Below are 23925 nucleotides of genomic sequence, written 5' to 3'. Positions count from 1 at the left end.
ATTTCACTGATTAATCAAGTGAATAAAAAGTAGGTCTTAATTAAAAGGATCTGGACGTGCTCCCAGCCCGGAAACTGGCAGACCCCCACAGTCCTGCTCTACAGCCCCACAAACAAACTCCCAGAATAAATGACTACTATATAAAAGGTGAATAATTCAATGTAATGAGGGAACTTAGCAATAATAACAACTGGCATATGTTGTCAAAATGAAGAGCAATAGGTGCTTTCCACAAATAAGAGCGGCATAAATGAACGCGGCAATGTAATCTCATAAACAAGAACATAACTCAATTGAATAAAAAGAGGGAAACCTCAAAAACAAAGTATAGATCAATTGAAAGCTCAGAATATGCCCTTGACTTGAAACCATGTGTTTAGACCTCAGTGTCACTGCTTTCATTTGCTTAAGTAACACTTCTCCTGACCTCAAAACTCAAGAATTATGGCTTAGGGTAAAATCATGAATACATATAGACTGACCGCTAATAAGAAGAAATTGGGTGCTCAATATAAATCATACAGATTCAACCCTATTATTCCTACAGCTTTAGGCAGTCTGACTTTAGCATGCAAAGGCTTTAAAGGATGGCATTTTGCAGACGTCCTTTAAAACATTCACTTTAATTCATTTAGGGGCATATAATGGCATAATAGAGTGAAATCAGAACATTGTAAATTGTATGCCAGTACTCTGTGCAGGCACGTAGGGGACGATATATCTGTGTTTTCTAACAGGGATTACATGACATAGCTATAATACCTGTACCTTCCATACATTCTCCCTGACTCTGGAAGCGGAAATCTTTCTATTTCATCCCCCATTCCATTTCAAGCCATACCGCCATTAGCTGGTCATTCCATACAAGACACACACAAACACACACAGAGAGAAAGCACAGAGCTATGGACTTCAATTAAAGTCCCATTAAAGTTTGGGCTGAAAGGGGGATGGACCATAGGAAGTAGAGAAGGGCATTTATTGATGGCGCCCTCACATCTCGTTTCTGCCTTAAGTTGATTTTAAAAGCAATTAATACACATGGTCAGGGAAGAGTAATGGAGCGCCCTCTGTTCTTAACCTGCCGGACGTTCCCCAGCCAAAGCCCTGACCAACGCAGCCCTGCTTTGCATTATAAATGACAAGATAAATCTTAATGGATTGAGGATAATCAGCTAGCCATGAAGGCTGACATATACACACATTCACTACACATACAAGCTCACACACACATATACACCAGCACGGAGGCACAGACACAAGGGAAATTAAGGGCTTTGAATACGTCTGCATTGATTATTTTAAATTATTAGCCCACCTCTCTTTGGACCTCCAATGCTTTTAGCCTAAGCTTTAACACATTTACAGAGACTTATTGACTATAATTACAACTGAGTCTTGGTAATGGACACATCAATTATGAGTCGCACATGTCTCTGACCAGGCGTTGCTCAAGGAATCCCAATCTGGGGTCCATTAGCGTCTCTCTTGCTGGTCTGCAGCTCAATCAGTCTTTACCTTCACCTCTCCTGAAACGGCTATTACCTGGCTGGAGTAGATAGTAGCCTAAACATTAGCCTGTGCTGCCACAGAGTAGGCTATCTCTGTCCACTCAATCCTATTGTCCCTAAAACAAAGGCCTAATAGCTGAGCAGCTACACAAAGAGATTTTTGTTTTCCTGTTTAGAGGTTTTGGTAACACTTTACTTAATGTGGTGCTCATAAGGCATTATAAGCCATCATAAGCACATTATAAGAACATTATGAGTGCATGATAATGATTAGAATCAGAGCATGTTATAATAAACACAATCTGCAAAAAATTAAGAGGTTTAATACTTTATGGGGCAACTGTGTAGTTAGTGACATGATGTTAAATTGAATGTAATTCTTGATGCTAATCTGATGAAAAGTTTATCTGTGATTCAAATAATAATCTGCATTACAATGCACTTCAAATAAGTGTTACCAGGTTTTCTTCAGGGAGGTATATACACTTAGTATACAAAACATTAGCAACACCTTCCTAATATTGTATTGTAATATAGTGTTTTTGCACAACCCACATCTCAGTTGTCTCAAGGTTTAACATCCTCCTTTAACTTAAAGGTTTATTTGATAAGTGAAATAAGGGATCGTAGCTTCAACCGCATTTACTTGGTAAGTGTGCTTCAAAGAGGTGTTCTTAATATTTTGAACATTCGGTGTAGTATGTGTAGTGTAGTGAATGAATACAGGATACATACCTGTGTGTGTGCGGATGTGGGCCAGGAAGGCCATGGAGTTGCTGCTCTTGCAAACCTTGCCACAGTATTTACACACACTGCCCTGGTTCTCCTCGCGCTCGCGGTTGATCTGCTCCGTGTCCTCCACCACGTACTTGTTGACCTCCCTCAGGAGCTCCTCATGTTTCTCCTTGATGTGAACAAACAGCTCCTGCTCCGTTTCAAAGCGGTCCGTGCATTTGACGCACTTGAAGCTGGCTCCCCCCTCGGGCAGCTCCTCCACGCTGTTCTGCTCGTTGCGGAGGTGGGCGGCGCTGGTCAGGTGCTGGTGCAGGTTGCTCTCTGTGTAGAATGACTTGCCGCAAACCATGCAGTGGAAATGCTTCTCCTTGGACGGATGCTTCATGGAGATGTGGACGTTGAGGCCACTGAGGCCGTCGGCCATAAAGCCACAGTCATCACAGCGGATGCGAGTGATGGGACCTTTGGTCTCATCTTTCACCTTCACCTCCTTGGGTTTGATCTTCTTGACGTGTGAGACAGGAGGATTGAGGAAGCTGGGGAGCACCGATGATCCTCCAGTCAGACATATAACAGCAGCCTCGCCTTCCAGAGCCAGACCCTCCTGCAGGGCCTGCTCCTGCTCAGCGAGGGCCTTCATAGATACAATGCAGGCATCAAAGGGGAGGGCCTTGGACATCTGTGTCTCCATCAAAGAGCTGTTGTCCCTCGCATCTGCCATCACCACGTCTTCATTTAAACCAGCAGCCACGTCTTCATTTAAGCCGGCAGCCACTGCCTTGTGCCCTTTCTCCTCGCCCCCCTGCTCTGTGGATTGATCCACTACAGGCTGAAGGTCCGCTGGAGTCTGCCGGGGCTCAGACACTGTCGTCAGTACGATCGTCTGGTCGGTTGGCTCTGGTTCACCATCAGTGCAAGATGTCATGGTTTCTGCCTGAGCCTCAACGCTGCCAGTCACAAATACCATTTTAGCTGCATCCTCGCTGGCCACAGCATCAACAGCCTCTGTGGGTAGGGAGGTTGCAGCTGTATGCTGACCATCTATAGCTTGGCTGTTATCAGAACAAGCCTCAGACTCCTCTGTGTCAGAAATTGTGGGGCTAATAGGTGCATGTTCAGGGTTAGGGTCAGTGTCTACTTCCTCCACAAGCTCAATGACCTCCTTCAGCTTCACTGGAAGAGGCAACGATCTCTGCCCATCACTACCTACTGGCTCCAGGTATTTCTGGCTTTTCAGCTTGTGCTTGTCTGTGGAGGCATGGCGAGACATTTCCCTGCTCGTCACAGCATAGTAGCTACATGCTAGACAGACAAACTCAAAGTCTTTGGTGTGCTTTCTCTTCACGTGAAGATGCAGTGAAGGGACTGAATGAGCTACAAAGTCACAATGGCTGCAGGCGTTAACAGAGTCATATTTACTCTTTTTGTTGCTTGTGTCCAATTTTGCTTGCTCTTCTCCACTGTTTTCTTTGGAGACTGTGTTGTCAGATTCAGGATCTCCATCTGTGTTCTGAGAGACAGGTTTTGGTTTCTGGGCTTGCGTATTTGTGTGAGTGTTGATTGGTTTCTTATTTGCAGACTCCTGTGCACGTCTAACATGTTTCTTTGTGATACAATGACGGTCCATGTCTCCTTTGGTTACACAGCTGTAGTTGCAGAGAGTGCAGTTGTAGCCATACTCCTTACTGTGTTTACGGCGGACATGAACACTAAGGTTGGTAGCGTTGGACACTACCAGGCCACAGTATCCACAAGTGGTGGTGGTCATCTGTTTTGGCCTGCCCCTTTTCTTCCTGGGAGGCTGAAGTTCATCTAATGGTTCCCCCTCCACCAACACAGTGGTAGAAGCCCCCACTGCCTCCTCAGCTTCACGGTCTCCCTCAGACGATGGAGGTGCCTCTTCTCCACCGGCCCCCTGAGCCACATCATCCATAACGTCACTATCTCCAGCATTGTCTCTGCTTACCCTCTCAACAAAGTCTTCAAGCGAGGAAAGTCCGGTGCTTTTCTCCCCTGTCTGACGCTGCTGGTGGCTCTCTGAGGACAGGTGAGTCTGCATCCACTCAGCTGTAGCCGAGCAAAAGTTACACAATTTGCAGCGGTGCCAGTCCTGACCGGGGTGTTTGACTCGAACATGGCTCTCCAGCAGCGCAGGGGTGCTAACCCTAAAATCACAGCTTACACACTTCAGCTGGAACCTGCTGAGCAAGCGTTTGGGTGCCACTGGTGCTGGGATAGCTCTCAGGGTGCTGCCGAGAGCCGCAGCGGCCTCCTCTTCATCCATGTTTTCATCAGTGTCAACTGGAAGATAATTCATTAATCTTTAAAAAGACACACTCTTGTTTCAGGTATCTTCTCAAACATCACCAAGAGCAACAATTCAATTCAATTTGTGATAGAATATAGGCTACATGTTATGCTTAAGATTTTAAAGAATTCAATTAATATTTTTTATCATGAACATTTGTCCTCCAAAGCTATAAAGTAGAAAGCTAAAACACTCATCTATGATATTATCAACAGGCCAAATCTGGAGCTGCTCCACTGACAATGAATTGCTCTTTTGGGATTGAATTGTGCAGTGTGGAATGTTTTTGGCTGTTTTACAGCCAAATAATCTTTATTTCATCATACTGCCATCACGTGTTTTTCCTAGAAAATGTGTCCATGTCCACACCAAATTAATCTGGGTACTGTGATGAGTCCACAAATTCAGTCTCCAATTAACTAGAGCAACTCTAAGATTTGACCCTTACTGACATCCTCATGAGTCTTACTTCACGTCTTTCTAGCTCTGAGGAGACTTGTTCATATTCATAAATCTAGACCAAACTGTCCAAGATCACTGGAATAACATTAATTCTGTTTGAGGGTAGATTTCCACTTTAACTGAACAGAGGCTCCACAAATACTCACACGTGCATGGGGCCTCTTTGGTGTGGTGTCTCTTGATATGGACCTCTAGTAGGAGCTTGTCCCTAAACTCTTGTTCACAGTAGTTGCAGGAATAAATCATCTTGGGTTTTGGGGTTCGTTTGCTTACTCTTCTCTCTTGGGTGGGGACCCCCTCTTCCTGAGCTGCCTGCCCTTTGGCGATTGTCCTCTCCTTCTTAGTAGAACCCTTCGTATATATCCCATGATCTTTGGTTACTGATCTCACCTCATCGAAAACAGCCCCTGGTTCTGACTCCTGGTTTTGATTAACCTCACTAGCATTTTCTCCCTCCGGGCCCACCTCCTGTGGGATTTCAGCCGGGGCCACATCAGAGACATTTTCACCCTCTCCCTCTGGCTTTGCTGTCAACTTAGCGTTCTTTCTGTATTTCCTCCCGTGTTTTCTTGCGGTGTGAATCTTCAGTGCTCTTGGGCATTTGGCTAGAAAGCCACATGTAGTGCAGAGGTCATCCCCATCTTCAGGTGTGTAGTCTGACCACGGCCTCTTAGCCAGCTCCTCATCTGCTGCATCGGGCTCAGCAGTCTTGGTGGGTGAGGCAGTTTCAGTAATATCCATTTCCTCGCTGTCTGTCTGCACCTTCCCTCCTGTGTCATTTTCAGGCGCCTTGTCCTCAACAACCTCCTTCCCGGACATCAATATTGTATCCATATCATATCCTGCTGTAATCAAGAGAAGCTGATCGCTGTCATCAAAGCTTTCATCAAACTCCTGGAAAAAAACAATATGAAAGTTAAGTTTTGTGCACTCAAATTGCTTGAAACAAACTGAGTGAAAGAAAATCCCATAAACAAAGCCACATATTTTTAATTAACCAATGCCCATTGTATAAGTGCTCAATCTTTCATCAAGACTGGCTGACCAAACATAGGTCTATGTCGCCATCTAGTGCTTTCAGAGACAAATTGTTATTTAAAAAGACAAGATGCTTGGTTAAAGATATTAGCAGGAGCTGCTTATCAAATGAGATAAACCTAGTTGGCTTGTTCATTTATTGGAACATATGTCATTGCTTTGTTTAAGCCTCCTTACCAAATGCCCTTACAGACAGCTCAGTGGAGCTGCCTAGATTTTTACAAAAAAAATTGGTCCTCCAGTTAAATAGTCTGACATTACTGAGAAGTGCATATAGGAAATATGAAATGGTAAGGACAGTTTAAATGTGTGCCTGAATTTCACATATGACGAACTGTGAAAGTACCACACAGTTGTTGGAGTATGAGTTTATGCAATATTTTCAGGAGGTTTATATTAATATTGTGGCTAGATGTTTAGTGGAACCTTGATTACCTTTCACAAAAATAGTATTTATTTTATGGTAACCCTCAAACATTTTAGATCCTAGGTCATATTACTGAGCTTACTGCATAGCCATATACAATGAATGTAGACCTACAAAATATTACATAGAGTTGCAGCCCCTTTTGCACAATCCACATCTCAGTTGTCTCAAAGCTTAAAAATCCTTCTCCAACTCATCTGCTAGTCTTTAAGTACATCTTCTTCTTTTTTTAATTAGACCTATGGCTACAACACTAAAGAAAAGACACTAGATGACCAGGCAAACAGACCTCCCTGTGGTGGGATGATCTTCATTGAATCCAGTCGTTTATACGTATGTGGCTCTTGTGTTTGGAAATGTGAAGAGAGTTTCCACTATGTTCTAACTTTATTGAATATTCCATTTCCATTGCTCATTCGTTGCACTGCACAACAATCACACTGTGTCTTCTACAGTGCAGTAGGCCTACTCTCATGGACTGAAATGTTGCAAATGCTAAGTTGCAATAATAGCTGTAGAATGCTGTCCAGCCTGTTGTCTTATATGGGCAGATCGTCATTCAAAATCCGGCAATTTAGACTAATGAGATTTGCATTTTGGCAACCCCGGTAGAACATGACTAACGGTAGTACCCGAATCATCGGGGGCTTCGAGTAAATTCGGTATAAGTTACCCACCAAGGAGCACTACTTCAATAAAAGCTCAACTTTTACAATTTGGTCCATCTGCTCACTGTCGCCCTCCACTGTGCATTTTGTGGAGGACAACTACAGGAGTAACAGGCGAAAAACAAATAGAAGTTGGATTTTTATTGAAATAAGTGCTGCTTGTTGTACTAGATGTACGCCGAAATAAAGACTGGTTCCTAACGATTAGTAAAGTATCTTAACTTATGTTATATGGTGTGTGTATGTTTGCCGAAAAGCAACGGAAATGTAAATTCCTGATTTTCAATGGAGTTCGGCAGTATGTTCTCTTCACCGAATGGAGAACGGAAACTATCAGGGGCCGGGGACAGATATGATGATACTTCCATGGTACAGCTGCCTCCATAGCTGGTCTGTGAATGCAGTGGCAGTGGTGCAACTCTGCCGCCACTGAGACAGCCTTCCCACAATAGTACATTAGCTACCTAGCTAGGTAGGTAAATAGCCTGTGTTTTAGCAAGATTTCCAAAGTAGAAACTAGCGATTTTGGACTGCATGACTCCAAATTCAATTCATCGTTCCTATCCTGCGACTTCCATTGTTGATGAACTGTGAGGAAAAAGTGTTTCACTGTGAATAATGACTTGACAGCAGCGGACACTAAGTTAGCTTAAGTTGTTTCGCTTGTTGTTGGCTAATGTGGCTAACAAGCTACCTAGCAACATGTACCTCGACTGTATTTTGAGTTACGTACACCGCCTCCAATGAAATTGCGATATTGGCTCCGTTATCCAATCACAAAGTAGCAAAGGCGGGCCGTGTGCGGGTTCAAGTCTTGGAAAACGACGGCAGCACTGAGGCCCAAAAAGGAGGCTAACATCGACCTTTGAAACAGCACTCAATACAAACGAAACAGTGGCTGTAAAAGAATCAGAGAGCGTCTAATGTTTCGGTAAACGTAACACGGGTTATAATTATTGAATTTAAAGATGATATACAATGCCGTACCTGTAATATAGCGATATAATCACCGTCCGCGCTTTTTGCTCCTGGTCACAAATGGCGTACCGTAGCATGGGCCATGCGTCACCAGAGGGCGGCCCAGCCAGAGCCAGGTTCCCTGCAACTTCTGTTTTTTTCTACATCAGCTGATTTTGTTCCGGTGCTACATTCATGTTCCATGGGAAAAACCGACAGAACGCCTTGACAGTTAAAAGCAACAGCTTGGAAGTGTGTCACGTTTTACAGCAAAACAAACATTGCATTGTCAACCACAAATCCAGCACGTAGTAGTGTAATGCCATGGTCATTTAAGAGTTATTACCCCCACATTATGTGTGCGATGAAAAACGTTCATTTTGTCCATTTTATTTTAAATTAATGGCTACACTTTACTGCAGGTGTTTCCTGTAAAGTCATAATTCAGGAAGTCAGAGAAATCAGGGTCCATTGCCAACTAGCTGAAAGCTAAGGTGAATGGTATTTTCTAGCAGTATTTACCTATTTACTAGCTAGAAGCTGAGATCAACAGTATGTTCAGTGGGAAAGTGCATCTTTCCCATATGATTTGTATGCAGCACAACTTTGTTAGGTTTTGTGATTGGCGGGCTGACCCAGGTTGAATGTTGTCCAACATGTAACCTACCTGTCAATAAAGTCAAAGAAGTGTGCTTTAACATCACATATAAACACTATCCTGACAGCCAGTCTCTCAAAGCTATTCCACTTTTACATTACACATTTGTAGATTAATTATTGACCGTATCTGGAATGATTTTGTCTTATTGTGGGGGTAAAAGTTGGTTTTGGTATTGTTTGAGGGTAGTATAAGTAAGGAAAATAAAATAGATTAAATTCCGTCTTTTTAATGTATTTTGAATTAATGAATGGCCTGTTTCTCTTGGGAGTTTTCCTTATGCATCTAGGCAGGCAGTGTTGAATTCAGTTCTAATAACAGTAGTTGTGGTTTCTTTGTTATTCTTCCCATTTTCTGCCAGAGGCTTTTTGAATTAACTGTGCTGTATCAGATGCATGAGAAGTATCCTTCGGCTGGGATGCAGTGGAGGGTAAACCCACCCAACCTCAGTTTATCCACCTTTCTATTGCAGGAATAGAGTTAACCCACCTTTTTAGGCTGATATAATATCATGAAATGGCATGAAATTCATTGTATACATCATAATAAGTAGGATCAAACTGATAAATGTTACACAAGGATAGGGTCTTTTAAGGAAAAAATAATGAACTGATTTAACTGTTTTATGACAAAATAATAGATTTTATGTTTATATTGGTGGTTGTTTGCCTGATGATGATCGGCAATTAGAGGTCACACTTTACCAATCTTTTTATTCAGAATCAGAATCAGATTTATTTTTGCCAGGTACATTTTCACTTACTAGGAATTTGACTTGGTGAGGTTGGTGCAGTGCAATATACAAGCATTTAGACAGACAAACAAGCAGCAATCAAGCATTACAAATAGAATTTAAATATCAAACGTCAGAGACAAAGAAGAAAGAAAGAAGAATAATTCCTGAAAATATATACAGTATAGCCTATACAATAAATGTGGTGACTAAATGGGTCATCAACTAAATGGGCTCAGTAGTAAATTTACCGCCACATCACTGATCCTCAGATAATGTGTTCAGAGTCTTTCCTGAAAAGTTAGTGTCATGTCCCGGAGAAGAATTTTTGGCAGTTTGTGTTTTTTTTTATGAGCAGCTTCAAGCAGTGTGGCCGACATGGAAGACACACCGATACTTCTGTGTAATTTTCTCTCAAATGGTCAGCACGTGATGAATCACCACTTCCATTTGACATCCAATGTTGGCTTTACCACAGACTGAAGATGGATTAATGCATAGGCTTTAATTGATTAAGTAGTCTGACAGGTCAGGAGGTGATAAATGATACCTCCTGCAACGAGTACACAGTTTACTTTTGCAATAATTTTCTTTAATTCATCACAGTCAAAATTATATGACATGGATGGCTGGAAACAGAGCCCACCGCCCCCCCTCATCTCCCATTTTTCATTAGGATTCATCATTCATTTTTTCCCATTGGATGTCTTTTAGCTAAGAGAGGGGAGGTTGGCTTTGGTGGACACTGACTGACTCTCCCTCTCTCTCTTCAGCCTTTCCTCTTAGCCCTAATGAAAAATCACTATAATTTTCCTATAGGGACAATTGTGTCTGTGGTAGCCTACTCTAGTGAATTTAGAGTGACCTTATTGTACGTCTTCAATTTTATTGCAAGATTACTATCGTTTGTTGTTGTGTTGTTTGTTTTGTATTATAAGAGAATATTTACATTATTACCACTTCCACAGTGCAGACTCACAAATGTACAAATGGATCAAATATTTCAATATTTACTTTAGATGCAGAAAATAATTAGTAATTATTACTAATACAACAACGTGCACTGTGACGTTTTTTCTTAACATTACAAGATGTTCTAAACTAGTTGAGGTGGATGTAATTTATATAGACACTTCAACAGAATTTCACAAGAAAAACTCAATTACTGCATATTGTCATGAGAGGGTTCTCATAACCAACCTAGAGGAGAAAATGAAGAATCTACCACTTGCCGGATCACACTGCATGAAGCCTTGTAAAATTCAACTCTTCAGAAATCTGCTGAGCTCTGTGGGTTTCCATTCAGTGGGTTTTGAACTCAAATGAGATTTGACACCAGACCATCATGTTATGTGAGGTTCCCACTGGGAAACTTGGACACAACACCATTTAAAACAGAAAATAAGTAGTCTTAACAACTTGTATATTATTTATAGAGTGGAAATACAATACTATCTGCCTAAGTGCCCAATATCTTAATACACAATTATATAAATGTCTAAAATATGTGAGGACCTTTCAGGATAGAATCCAGCAACAACAAATAACAGTTATTACAAAAGAAATCACACCAGTTACGTTTTAATGGATCTGTTTATTTGTTCATTTTAAAATACATTAATGATTGCCATCATCAGCACTCTGTTCTGGTCCGGTTTGACATGAAAAATGGCATGCATACATTCATACATTCACACATTGAACCATTTGAAATAACCGTACATACATACATATATCATACAAACATACAGACACAGGCCTATGACATACAACGTTCAATATGTTAAAAAACAGGTAGGTGACATGAAAAATCATATCAATGGTATAAAGTTAATAACAGCTTTTAAAATACACTAGATGAACAGAAAACAGTTAATTATTATTTAACATTTAGCCCAAACCAAGCCATAGTGTTAGAAAGTGCCTAAAGCAATGGGTCCATGTTTACAGAACATTTGAAAGCACAAATACTGATCCAGGAACAGTGATCTGGTCTTCTTTTTTTATATTAGAGTGACACCTTGACATCATGATGTCTCGCTATTCTTCTTCACCAAGCACTTGTCACATTGTGGGGGAAGTTTTGCCCCGCAGCTACACTCTACACTGCAAGCTAGCACTGTTAACACTGAAGTGAATAGTCACCACCAGCAGCATCTAACAAACAAGTTCCCCACATTGTGATTAGCGTCTGGAGAAGAAAAATAACATGATTCAAAATGTCATGGTATCCATTTAGGGGAACTGTCATTGTCAAATGCAAAACTGAGTTTTGATCAGTACCTGTACATTAACACATTTTGTGAATATGGACTCTAAAAATCACCATACCCTCAGTACCCCGGACAGAGACCCAGTTCAGAATATGGGTTTGAATATTTGAACTGAGTTGTGCTGGATTCATCTTGCCAGACACTTAAACAGCAGCACTTAACAGTTAAATGCTGACACACCACTTGTAATGAATGATAAATCCAGTGATCCTCACAACGGAAAAAGTTCATATTTTTTAATTATTTGAACTTACAGAAGTTCACTTGATTTATCTTACCAGACAAAAACAACCTAACAAGTGGACACAACACATGGAAGACGAGATAAATGAAGTTATCAATGTTTTGTCAAATATTACAAAATGGGTTCAGCTCCTAGTTTGCCCAGGTTTCTGTTAAGTCTTTCAGCAGCGACCAGCAACTAAAGCGTTTGATAGTGCAACAGAAATACGTACATACATACTGCAGATACAGGCACACAAAATTATATACTTGCAAACACAATCTATTGCTTTCGCCTGATGTCACAGCTACCATATGTGACCATTCTGTGGTGGACATTTTTTAACCCCCAAATGAATTCAAAAGCTAACTGTGGCCATTTTGCATCCCTCCGTGTTGGCATTTGGTTGAATTCATTTGGGGACATTAAAATAAAGTTACATATTGTACATCCTCACATATAATGCAACACACAGACATACATTTACATAATAAGAGACCTGCAAACACGCAACTGTATCCTAACCCTCTCTGGACCTACTCAACCATTAAATGTAAAAATGACATGGAAACATTAAGTGCATTAAGAGAGAGAGAAAATCATTGAAAATTAACAGCATCTTTATAATGTTGTTACAATATGTATTAATGAGCATTTGGCACTGGTTGTGTTACCGCCATGTATACACCTGTCTGTTCTACCTAGCAACACTGGGAAGCAATGGTCTGATTGGCTGGAACTGGCTGGTTCAGAATCCTGGGTTGGTTAAGAGCTATGAGAGGAAGTTTGGCCTCGTTTCACCCTGGCTAGCTTTGCTGCAGAACAAAAAAAAGTTAGGACGCTAAAAAGTGCAACACAATGTGATCTTCATTCCTTTCAGAATTATGAATTTCTTAGGTATCGCGGTGTCAATGGAAAACTCGAATAAACAGGTTCATTTATGATGGCTGCCACAGAACTTTTGGTAATGTTCTTGTGAGAATTAGTGTTCATTTGAAACATGGCTGAAAACTCCTGTGGCAGTTATGTTAAACATCCAAACTTGATTATACACTACCGAAAAGATCTCCAGGAAGGGTCCATTCTATCCATTCAAGTTGTACTGGTGGCAGAAACCTACAGCTTTACTGTGGCTTAGAAATGGAGGTGAGTTTTGGCACTAACATGTCAGCAGTTGAAAGATTTAGATGGCCAAACTTTCTCTTCCACAAACTCTGGTCTGAACAAGCCAGTTTACGTGTTGGCTGGAGCTCCTACAGGAGGACTACTAGTTTTATGCAAATAGTTACAGAGTTGCTTACAAAAGTTACTGACTGGCTACTGAGCTAGTTACTGGCTGGTTATTGCTGACTGCTTTGACAAAGTAGCTGATCTGTAGGCTGTTTGTAGTGACTACACCACTAGACACAGCATTGAGACAGCTACCATCCTGTTTTTCCCCATAACCACAAATCCTAAAGCGTGTTCAAGTCCAGCCTCCACTGTAGATCCTGTGCATTTAGCATTTTTATCATTCACTTCTAATACAGACTTCACATTAAATTTTCAGAGACTTGTTCCAGGTGGGACCGCAAGACGAACTGATCTGAAAATCCATTGTTTGATAAAAACTCTTCATGGAGGGTGGGGCCCGAGCTCAGTGTTGATTTGTATTAAGAGGGATACCGGGTGGATCAGAGGGAGGTCTCAGAACATTAAAATCATGCCCACTTCACTGAAACTATCTCTAAAACTGAGCTTCTCAAACTAAAACTAAGAGTAACATCCGCTAACAGCACCACTAAATGCTGGTATGACTACACACACACACTTATGCTACCAGCCAGAGCCATGTAGGATAGTTCTGTCACAGAGACAGCTTATTTACCTATGTTTTAGATGTACATTAGATGTAGATTCTATTTACTTGCACATAACAAACAATATATGTACTGAAACTATATTGTGTTCAGAAAAAATGTACTTATTTACTTATATTAAGTTTTAATGTAAATTAGTTTACATTAATTTTTTAACCTTTGGATAAGAAACCTTTTGATGCTTACTATATTTCATTGACAGAGCTCAGTTTATAGTATGTCTCTGGTGTTGTCATATTGACAGAACTCATGGGACATATGTCTCTGGTACATGCTACAGAGAAGGTCTTCCTGTACAGAGCAACACAGTCTTTGGTCACTGGAACATGGTTGAGAGTTAACATTCACTTTCAAGTACCATAGTCATTTTTTTAGAACAGTAAAAATATCGAAAGAAGCTAACCACAGCTGTAAATGGCTAAGTGTGTGTGTGTGTGTGTGTGTGCGTGTGCATGTGTGTGTGTGTGTGTGTGTCTGTGTGTCTGTGTATTTAGAGTGTTTCTAATATAATTTTTCTAACAGTGGTGACTGGGGCAATTTGGGCTTTTCCTCCACACCTGTTCCTATTTAGGTCCCAGTTTTGGTTTTAATGCAGGCTCCAGCAACACAACTGTTGTTATTTGGATACTTTATCTTGCAATTCTAAATATTGAGCCCTGAACTTGTTTGTATTTTAGGAGCTAAATAATTAATATTCTTTATTTAATTTTGGTAAGTGGTGGCCTGCCACTAGTGAATGAATTCAGAGGACAGACTGATGTTTGTATGTACATTTACTGTATGTGTGTGTGTGTGTGTGTGTGTGTGTGTGTGTGTATGTGTGTGTCAGTGGAAGCGTCCCATGGCCTCGGCCGCCTTCCCTCTCACCACAGGATCTGGATCTTGGAGCAGCATCACTAGACCTGAGGATGAACACACACACATACACACACACACACACACACACACACACACACACACACACACACAGTCACAACCAGTAGACACTATGAAAGTATGATCTCTAATTTTCTGAATGAAGGCTGTGCAGGAGTCAGTCTTACCTTTAGTGACGGTGCCCATGTTGAGGTGGGAGAGCAGCTCTTCTGGAAGATTCCCCAGCAGAAACCCTGATGAGACACACACATAATGATCAGGTCGTATCTTAGGAACACATCGTTTCTAAACTGTCCATCAGTCAGGAGAAGGGACATGTGGGAGATGAATTGTAATGTGAACCAAGTTTCATTTTGCATACTCTATATGTGACCAGTGCCTTTTAATAGGCCTGCACGATTGTGGCTAAAATGATAATCAATATTGCATTGCTAAATATTGTGAACACAATCAATCAAGATTAGTGCCAATGATTTTGTGAAAGAAATGTTGAATCTTAAATCAACCTATTGACTGCCAGTTTTTTCTGTCGGTCCCTGTGTATCAGTGCAGTATAAACCTCTCATAGCAGCAGATAGTCTCTAAATCAACATGAGACTGTTTTCAGTCATACTGTGTTCTTATTCACATATTCACACTAGAAGGCACTGAGAGAGAATGAAATTAAGTTTAACTCTTCAATATTGGCGAACTGTGCAATCATACAGGATTAAATATACTACCTAACATTTTTACTCGTATGAGCAGCTGTTGAAAATTATACTGTGTTATGCTTTAAACGCATATGTGAACATGGAAGCTCTAACTCTGACTTTAGAATGTATGGAGCTAGGTTAATGGATGTAGTAGACATCATACCTATAAACATGGCAGCTCCTGCTCTGACCTCAGGCCAGTTGCTCTTGAAGAACTGGATTACTGAGATGTGGTAGAAGTTCAGCATGCCAGGAAAGTCCTGGATCTATGAAACACACATAAAAACATGCATGAGGCAAGAATAGTCTCATAGAATCTCTTAAGTAGTTCGACAAAGAAACCACCTGATGACATTTGTGTGTGTGTGTGTGTGCATGGGCGTGTGTGAGTGAGAGTCTCACCAGGTACTTGGTGAGGTCATTGATGAACTCTCCATAGTGCAAGCTCTTGTCATCATGCAGGTGGTTCTGGAACATGGTCGTGATCTGGTCTGAACCAACCACAGGAGCACACACACGCATCGCATACTTACAGGCCTAGACACACGCACACACAAACACAAACACACAAAGACACAATCTGTATTTGTATCACAGGAGACAACTGTTTGCTCTGTAGATCTCAGATTCATCCACACAAAGAAAAAAGGTGTTTTGAAACACTGTGCGTGCGTGCGTGCGTGTGTCCTACCTTGACCACCTCTGGGTTAGGGTCCACCAGGTGTAACAGCAGGCTGACCAGAACATTGTGGATCTGGTCTTTAAACACTGGCTCTCCTGAGCCGAACTTGGACAGATTCCCTAGCAGGAGGATGGATGCAGAGCGGATCTCATCGTTCTCCTGGACCAGCAGGGGGCACCAGAAGGCACCATTAGTGTTAATGTGTGTGTGTGTGTGTGTGAGGGATTGAAACACAAATTCAGTTTTATCACAAGCTTGAATAGGCCTACAGGAGACTGCCTGACTTTTATTGAGGTGCCATGCATCATCATATCCAGCTCACATGAGCTTACAAGATGCTAAATACTGTACTAAATACTGTATGCTGCGTTAATGGTCAACATTGACATAATCACTAACAAACTCAAGTATCGTAAATGAAAACTCTAATATCATACAGATATTTTGATATAACGTATCATAATATATATCAGACCTATTCAATTGGCGGCCCGCAGGCCACATCCGGCCCAGAACCAACCTCCGAGTGGCCCAGTGAGCTTATAGGCTATTTTAATAGCAATTTTAATATTTTAATTGTAATATTATTTTATAAAAGTTTGGACTCGTTTTCAGTCTTCATGAATTTATTTCCTCCGAGGCAGAAAAACACGTTACACGAGCCTTCAGAAACTCCTGCAGGTTAAACTGGACTAACAAAATACTTTTGGGGCTGACTGACTCTAACAGACTCACTATAAACAGACTCACTATAAACAGACTTAAAGACACTCGCTAGCCTAGCAACATTAAGGCTACAAACAACCCATAATGCAACACTCCGGGTAGGAGTCGGTTTTACACCGGTACTTTATCCACTCAAAAAGAATATCTGATGTTGTGAACACGTTTGTCTAGTCCTCGAATATAAGACGATCCCCACTTTTTCTGAAAATATGTCTCTGTCAACCCTGAAACGTAGAATTGACAATGAAAACCGTCGGTTTAACCCTGCCTGGACTGGCAAATACTTACTCATAATACTTTACCGCCATCTCCAAATGCCAAACCAATGTGTTTCATTTGCAATGAGTGCGTTGCAGTAGTTAAAGAATATAATATTCGGAGGCACCACATTGAGAAACACCAAACTTTCCTGAGGGATCACAGGAGAGGGACGCTAAAGTGCAGAGTTTGATTGCATCTTACGATCGGAGCCATATTACCCTGGTGCGGTCATGCACAGACCAACAATAATCATTGCTATTTTTTACTACATTCATTTGCATTTGTTTAAAATTTGTCATTACCAAAAGCTAAAAAAAGGTTTTAAATAGGCTGCTGAAAATGTCTGGCCCATCTACATTTCCTGGTTTTAAAATCTGGCCCAACTGAATTTGTAATTGAATAGCCCTGATATATATCATGATATTACTTATTTTCAAATACCTAGCCACTTCCTCAAATATTGGTTTGAGACTGCACCCAGTAAGAAAGAATAAAATTAAAACATACGCTCTCCAGGAATGGTTTGATCTTCATGAAGATATAGACCACTAGCAAATGGACGTTCTTCTTGTCCAGGTAGAGGAGAACTTTAGACAGACCTGACATGGCCTCAAGGGTGATCAGTTTACCTGCAGGGAGAGAGATAAAGTAGAGGACATTTTATCTCGGACACTGCACCAAGCACAGCACTGTACAAGCACAAGAGAAAAATCTGGCTGAGGCCTTTGTCAAGTGAAAATGAAGCTGTGTGTGTTGTCAAGGGATGTGAAAAACCAAAAGGAGAAGACTGTTTGCCAGCTCAAAAAAGGAAGTAGAAATCGCTATAATAAATCCAGTGAGTCAGACGACTAATGACTATAACTTCCAACTCAGTGAGTTTGACCTTACCTGGATCGTCCTTCTCCTCCATGCCTGAACTCATGGCTGCCAGCAGCTCCTTAGCGTACTTATTCACCTGGTGGGGGAAGGGAGGGGGGAGAGAAAGAGGGAAAGACAAAGGGGAAAAGGGAGAGAGGAAAGGAAGATTGAGAGAGGGAGGGAGGGATTGGGCATTGGAATGAAAAGGAAACTCATTCAATCACATGACACATATTCTAGGAATAGTAGTAGTAGTACCTTGTCATGGGATCCCACATCAATATGTCAATGCTCTAACAGCTAATGTGCATAGTAGAGTGTGTGTCTATGTCGGCCTGTGTCTGTGTGTGTGTGTGTGTCTGTGTGTGTGTGTGTGTGTAGTACCTTTTCAGGTGATCCCACAGCTATGTTGCCCAGCCCCCGCACAGCCAACATGCGGACGGTGCAGCAGGGATCTGATATCCTCTCCATCATGTTGTTCATTAGCACATCCATCAACATCAACTCTGTTACCACATGGTGGTTTAAGAGCTAGATACAGTGAGTGAGAGAGAGAAAGAGACGAAACACGTCATGTTATTCAGTGTCCATCCATCTGCAGCCAACCCTGTCACCACATACTGTAGTCGTAGCTAGATCCACACACACACATACATCCATCAAATAAAACAAACACACCACTGATGCATTAGAAAAATTGGAGTGTCCATGTCCAGCAGAAAGAAATCACCAATTTTCTTGACTGTGAGTGATAACACTGTCTCCTCTGCATAGAAAATGTTTCCTGACACATTTGTGTTCAATTCACAAAAAGTCAGAGCAATCAATGAAACACTGGGCCCCCAATCTATGACTTTCTAAGACAGAAAAAAGTAAAATAGAAAGTATTTCATGGTGCGTGCTTGTGTGTGTGAGTATCACCTCAGAGAAGAAAGCGGTGACGGTGATTCTCTGGCATTCATAGATGTTGTTCAAACAGGGACACATGCACTCTACAATGGAGGGCAACCTGGGACCAGCATGCTTAGCCATCGCTCTGTAGGAGAAAACAAACATACCCAGAGTCACACACACTTTTTATACTGAGTGGATTAATTATTAGAAACAGTTGGTTCTTGCACGAAACACATTGACAAGGTGAATATTAATTTCACTAATTAAATCCACTTCAATTATGAGAGACAGATAAAGATAGAAGAGAGGACGGATTTTTTAAGCCTTGAGACACCTGAAATAGGACTTGTGCAAAGCAAGTGCAACTCTAAGGCAGGTGTTTGCGATATTTTGTACACTTTAGCGTTAAAGCTCCTTACATGCAACCTTATCAAAGGCTAATTATACTGGATTGTAGTGTTTTTGTACCTCTGACAAATGTAAGAGCTAAAAATTTGCGTTAATGTAATCAAGTTGGTGTGTTTAAATGAAGAATCGATTAATAATAGTAATGAAAGGTCATGCTGAAATCCTGAGGGGCTCAAGCTGATCCTGATCAGTTGAGTATGTGTGTACCTGGCCAGTAGTGTAACACCAGTGGTGTGAGTATTTTGTTCCTTCATGGCATCCCAGGCGTTATCCTGCTCCAGTTTTTTCACCACCTCATCTAACTGGGCCCGTGCTAACAAGATATGCAACGCGTCAGCTGCTACCCTGGGACACACAGGAAAAACAAAGGATTAGGCCAAGTCATTAGCCCACATAGATGCACCTGTAATTAGACTCCACTTTTACCTTAATAGAGACAATGAAACTAGATACCTCACCCACATGTTACTAGACATTAAGAGAGAAAGATACCCACCCTGCTACATGGACAGAGATAGTGTGTTTAGTGTTGCTGTCCTTTGGCGCCAAGACCCCGACACTGGCTCCCAGTCTGATCGTGAGACAGGAGAAGAGCTGAGGAAACAGACTGACTGCTGGCTCCTGACTCTGACCGTTTAACAACAGCTCTTTGAGACCACATGTCATCTGGAAGGACAGAACACACACACAAAAATACCTGTGAATATCTACTTTGGGGAGGAACAGGGTGAGAGCATCCCTTCTTCTTTAATTTCTGTTTGGTATGGAGCTGCTGCTGCCCAGGACAGGAGCCAGCTGAAGAGTGGTATACATGACCTCAAAAATAAGCAGCTGCTTAGGACCATGCTGACCTAGCTAACTCTTTTTGAGTAACTCTTTAGGAAATGGCCCAATATCCAATTCCATAACAGCATCTACATAGAGGAAGTGCACTTCCTGAATTTACCAACTTCACACTTTACCTGCCACTTTAGAAACTGCACCATTTGCATTTTTTTTTACGGTATTGCTTTCCTATTTGTATCAGTGCAGATGTGTTTGTCTGAATATAATCTTAAATCTAGAACTAAAACGTAGACAGTGATGTGTCTGTGTGTGTGTGACTTACAGCCAGTGGCTGATTGGTGGCCACCTTTGTTGTTCCAGCCCTCATCATCGACTCCTTCTTGTCTACGTAGGGTGCCATGACGACCAGCTTCTCCATCACCATCTCCATGATCTGCTTGGCTATGATGGGGTCTGCTCCCAGGGCCATCCACATCTCACTGGTCCAACTGGAGGGAGAGACCGAGAACTTTATGGTGCAGCATATTTTATCAAAAAACTCTATGCTTCTCTATCTTTGGTCTAATAGATGTGAGAAACACTTTGTCCTACAAAGACAAAACATAGTAACTGACAATTTGGAGTATTGAGTAATTGATTGAGTAATTTACTTTATGAAACAATTTTGTGGACACTGTGTGCGTGTACTTAAATATTAAAATTTTATACATGGTCCTGTGTGTATACCTGTCATATGGGAGAGGTTGGTTGACCAGTGTATTAATGACAGTCTGTAGATGTTGCGTAGCCAAGATTAGAACCGTCTGTCCCACTGCCACTCTCACCTAACACGGGTAGACAAATTAATTCTTTCAGTGTGACACAATTATGAATAATCAATGAATGACAAATAATCAAGTTAAGTCACAATGTTTAGCGAACCAGTCATTATCGCAAAATCAGCCCCAGGGTGAATCAAGTGTGATATGGAGTGATATGATTAGATGTGAAACGGAGAAACAGTCTGTAATTCAAAAATAACAGGAACGTCATTTAAAAATAACAGACCTCAGAATGCATTCATTGGCCAATCAGAATGGAGTATTTAACAAAACCATGCAATAATGAATAACAATCATGAGTGTTACTATATTCATGTCTATGACATGTCTGACCTGCTCCTCTGTGATGTTCTGCAGACGCAGGTGGAGCACCTCCAGCATCTCTGGGACCTAACACACACACACACACACACACACACACACACACACACACACACACACACACACACACACACACACACACACACACACACACACACACACACACACACACACACACACACACACACACACACACACGATACCCCCCAACCACCCCCATAACACACAAAGGAACAAAGAAACAAACAGAGAACCATTATGTGTGATATCCAGTACAAAATAAATGTGTGTGTCTATTCAGTGTAACATTAGAGCCCTTTAATGGGTGGGTGTCATTTACAGTCCTTTGCCTGTTAATCGTATGTGTCTGGAAATATCCTCAAATTAAGGCTGACAGTCTCTGTTGTGGTCATTTCAGAACACCTTATGTGTTCTAGGCATGAATGTGTGTGTGTGTGTGTGTGTGTGTGTGTGTGTGTGTGTGTGTGTGTGTGTGTGTGTGTGTGTGTGTGTGTGTGCGTGCCTTACCAGTTCTTGTAGTCCAGCTCCTCTGTTCTTCAGCAGAGTGTTGAGTATCACAGAGGAAGCTCTGCAGCAGTTGGTCTGACTGTCTACCAGTCCTTCAAACAACATGAACACCAGCGTAGTCAACTGCTGCTGGGGCAGACGCTTACTCATCACCTAACACACACAGAAGAAGACGCTGTTACACACAGAGGAGCACAGCCAGAGACAAAAACTTACATACAGATACATTTACACAGAAAGACACAGATACAGACCCACACAATGCACACATGTCCACCTCTTTTGAAAATCTTGAAAAAGATGTCAAATCTTCACATTAGGCCTACTTGCCAGTTCACTGATTTCTTTTGTCAGGTGCTTAGCATAGGTAGCATAGCATAGGTTATTGCCTTGAACAATTAGTTATATGCAAATCCTGCATCCTTTGCTAGGCAGAGTAGTAGAATCAACCCATAAAACCTAGAGCCAGTTATAGCTATTTTTGCATTAAGTGAAGCATGTTGGAGCACAGACTTACAGTCTTTATGCATTCTGTTGTATAAGTTATTGCCTTGCCTATTATCTTGGCACTCACAAAGATGGTTATATTAACTGCATGAACATCTTATCCTGCACAAAATTGAGCAGGGTAAAGGCATAACAAATAAAAGTTTAAGTTATCGACAGTTGAGTGCCTTGCTGAAGGGTATGGAGTCTACCTTGGTGAGGTCAGAGCAGGTCTTGTAGAGAACCGAGTGATCAGGGTTTTCTAGTCTGTCTCGCAGGGGCAGCAAACTCTCCACACCTTCATCCTTATAATCTAGGGAGAAACCTGTACACATAAGTGGTATATGAAATGTTGAATATAAAAATTGTCAAAACAGCAGGCTTCACAAAAACAAATCTGTAGTCTACTTACAGAGAGAGTTTAATGTTAGAGCTGGACCATGTAGCTTTGGTGAGAAACAACTGAGTTATTTCATTTGCTATGTATGGTACTTTTAAAAATATGTTCCAAAGTTCTTTATAGGAAAACAAAGGTAAAAGATCAGGCTTCTCTGTGTGCATGTGTGTGTGTGTACCTTCATATCGTAGTTGTATATAAAGCAGTGTGTATATACAGTCGATAGCTGCAGTGCGTACAGCAGGGTGAGGGTCGGAGCAGCGAGGAGACAGTCGGCCCAGCAGAGCTCCAAGGTTGTGGAAAGACACCATGTTCTAGAAACAGATGCATAGAAACAGAGTTACAGAGAAGGATGCGTGCACTTCCGCTATTTTGCGTCCAATTAGCTAGTCCAACTACAAACCAATTAGCTTCACACAGCCTATTCAGCTACTTGGCTAATGTAGCGGCTAATTGGCTAGCATTTGCTACCAATTTATCTTTAAGTGTATTCAAAAATTATAAATTACAGCCATTTTACAGTCTGTTGACAGCAGAGTCAGACAAATATGTTACAGCTGACATTATGATAAAAATGATAAATAGGATAGAAATACGAAATAAAGCTTTAGATTTGAGTTTAGTGTGTCTGTATGTGCATGCATGTGTAACTTAAAAGTTATATTGAGTGTGTGTGTGTGCATGTGTGTACCTTAACAGTCAGGTTATCCAGGTAGTAAGCCAGTATGTGAGCAGTGGCGCTGACAGCTCTCTCTCTCTCATGGTCGAGTCCTGAGCTCAACCACGACTCAATGTGCTGCAAAAGACAGGAACGCACATCATGTTAGACAACACAGCAGTATAAGATGATACAGAGGAAGGATACTTGGATGGAACCACATTAGAAGAACTGAAGCTCAACGGACACTAACATTTTTGCCTTCAAAAATCAATGAAAAAGGATAACTCATTATTTTCATATTTTCAGTTTTAGCTGCCATTTACATATTGATTGCACTGAGATGAACTATCAGTTTTGTAAGAGCTCATGTTTGTTGATATTGTTCACCTATGGCATTTCCCCTGATCAGCTGACAACTGCCACCATTTATGTCCAAATTATTAATCAACCAGCTACTTACAATGTACAAGCAGAATACATTTAGATGAGAATAATACAATGATACAAATATAACTAAATACTAGAGCTGGTTAGGCTAGAACCTCAGGCCTCACCTTGAAGACACTCTGCAGGCCGTCAGGTGTGGGATCCCTGGCCAGTACACTCTTCAGCAGTTCCTGCAGTGCAGCCAAGGTGTCCTTGTATAAAGCCTGAACAGATATCCCAGGACATT

The 23925-nt window shown here is 41.4% G+C and overlaps 2 protein-coding genes across 3 annotated transcripts in view; both read right to left on the bottom strand.

The window, feature by feature from the left end:
* The window catches only part of LOC139649254 (zinc finger protein 407-like), a 106909-nt gene extending 101074 nt beyond the window's left edge, over positions 1 to 5835 (bottom strand). The window contains exons 1-2 of the mRNA XM_071525611.1: positions 5163 to 5835; positions 2247 to 4547 (exon numbers count right to left, since the gene is read on the bottom strand). Of these exons, the coding sequence (XP_071381712.1) occupies positions 2247 to 4547; positions 5163 to 5835 (2974 nt within the window). The remainder of the gene's footprint in view (positions 1 to 2246; positions 4548 to 5162) is intronic.
* Positions 5836 to 11991: 6156 nt separating this feature from the next.
* mroh1 (maestro heat-like repeat family member 1) overlaps positions 11992 to 23925 on the bottom strand; it is a 33519-nt gene continuing 21585 nt past the window's right edge. For both annotated transcript variants that reach the window (XM_071525597.1, XM_071525598.1), the window contains 19 exons: positions 23807 to 23902; positions 23283 to 23387; positions 22770 to 22905; positions 22407 to 22519; positions 21709 to 21861; positions 21193 to 21249; positions 20765 to 20862; positions 20361 to 20526; positions 19749 to 19918; positions 19460 to 19597; positions 18872 to 18986; positions 18335 to 18481; positions 17981 to 18047; positions 17600 to 17721; positions 16115 to 16264; positions 15826 to 15960; positions 15587 to 15689; positions 14896 to 14961; positions 11992 to 14754 (listed from right to left, as the gene is read on the bottom strand). In XM_071525597.1, the coding sequence (XP_071381698.1) occupies positions 14678 to 14754; positions 14896 to 14961; positions 15587 to 15689; positions 15826 to 15960; positions 16115 to 16264; positions 17600 to 17721; positions 17981 to 18047; positions 18335 to 18481; positions 18872 to 18986; positions 19460 to 19597; positions 19749 to 19918; positions 20361 to 20526; positions 20765 to 20862; positions 21193 to 21249; positions 21709 to 21861; positions 22407 to 22519; positions 22770 to 22905; positions 23283 to 23387; positions 23807 to 23902 (2214 nt within the window). In that variant the 3' untranslated portion in view covers positions 11992 to 14677. The remainder of the gene's footprint in view (positions 14755 to 14895; positions 14962 to 15586; positions 15690 to 15825; positions 15961 to 16114; positions 16265 to 17599; positions 17722 to 17980; positions 18048 to 18334; positions 18482 to 18871; positions 18987 to 19459; positions 19598 to 19748; positions 19919 to 20360; positions 20527 to 20764; positions 20863 to 21192; positions 21250 to 21708; positions 21862 to 22406; positions 22520 to 22769; positions 22906 to 23282; positions 23388 to 23806; positions 23903 to 23925) is intronic.

The sequence above is a fragment of the Centroberyx affinis genome, unplaced genomic scaffold (assembly GCF_046629955.1).
Source record: "Centroberyx affinis isolate AG114_WGS23_722 - 3 ecotype Tasmania unplaced genomic scaffold, CSIRO-AGI_Caff_v1 ptg001306l_1, whole genome shotgun sequence".
NCBI lineage: Eukaryota > Metazoa > Chordata > Actinopteri > Beryciformes > Berycidae > Centroberyx > Centroberyx affinis.
This window is presented reverse-complemented; position numbering and strand designations above follow the sequence as displayed.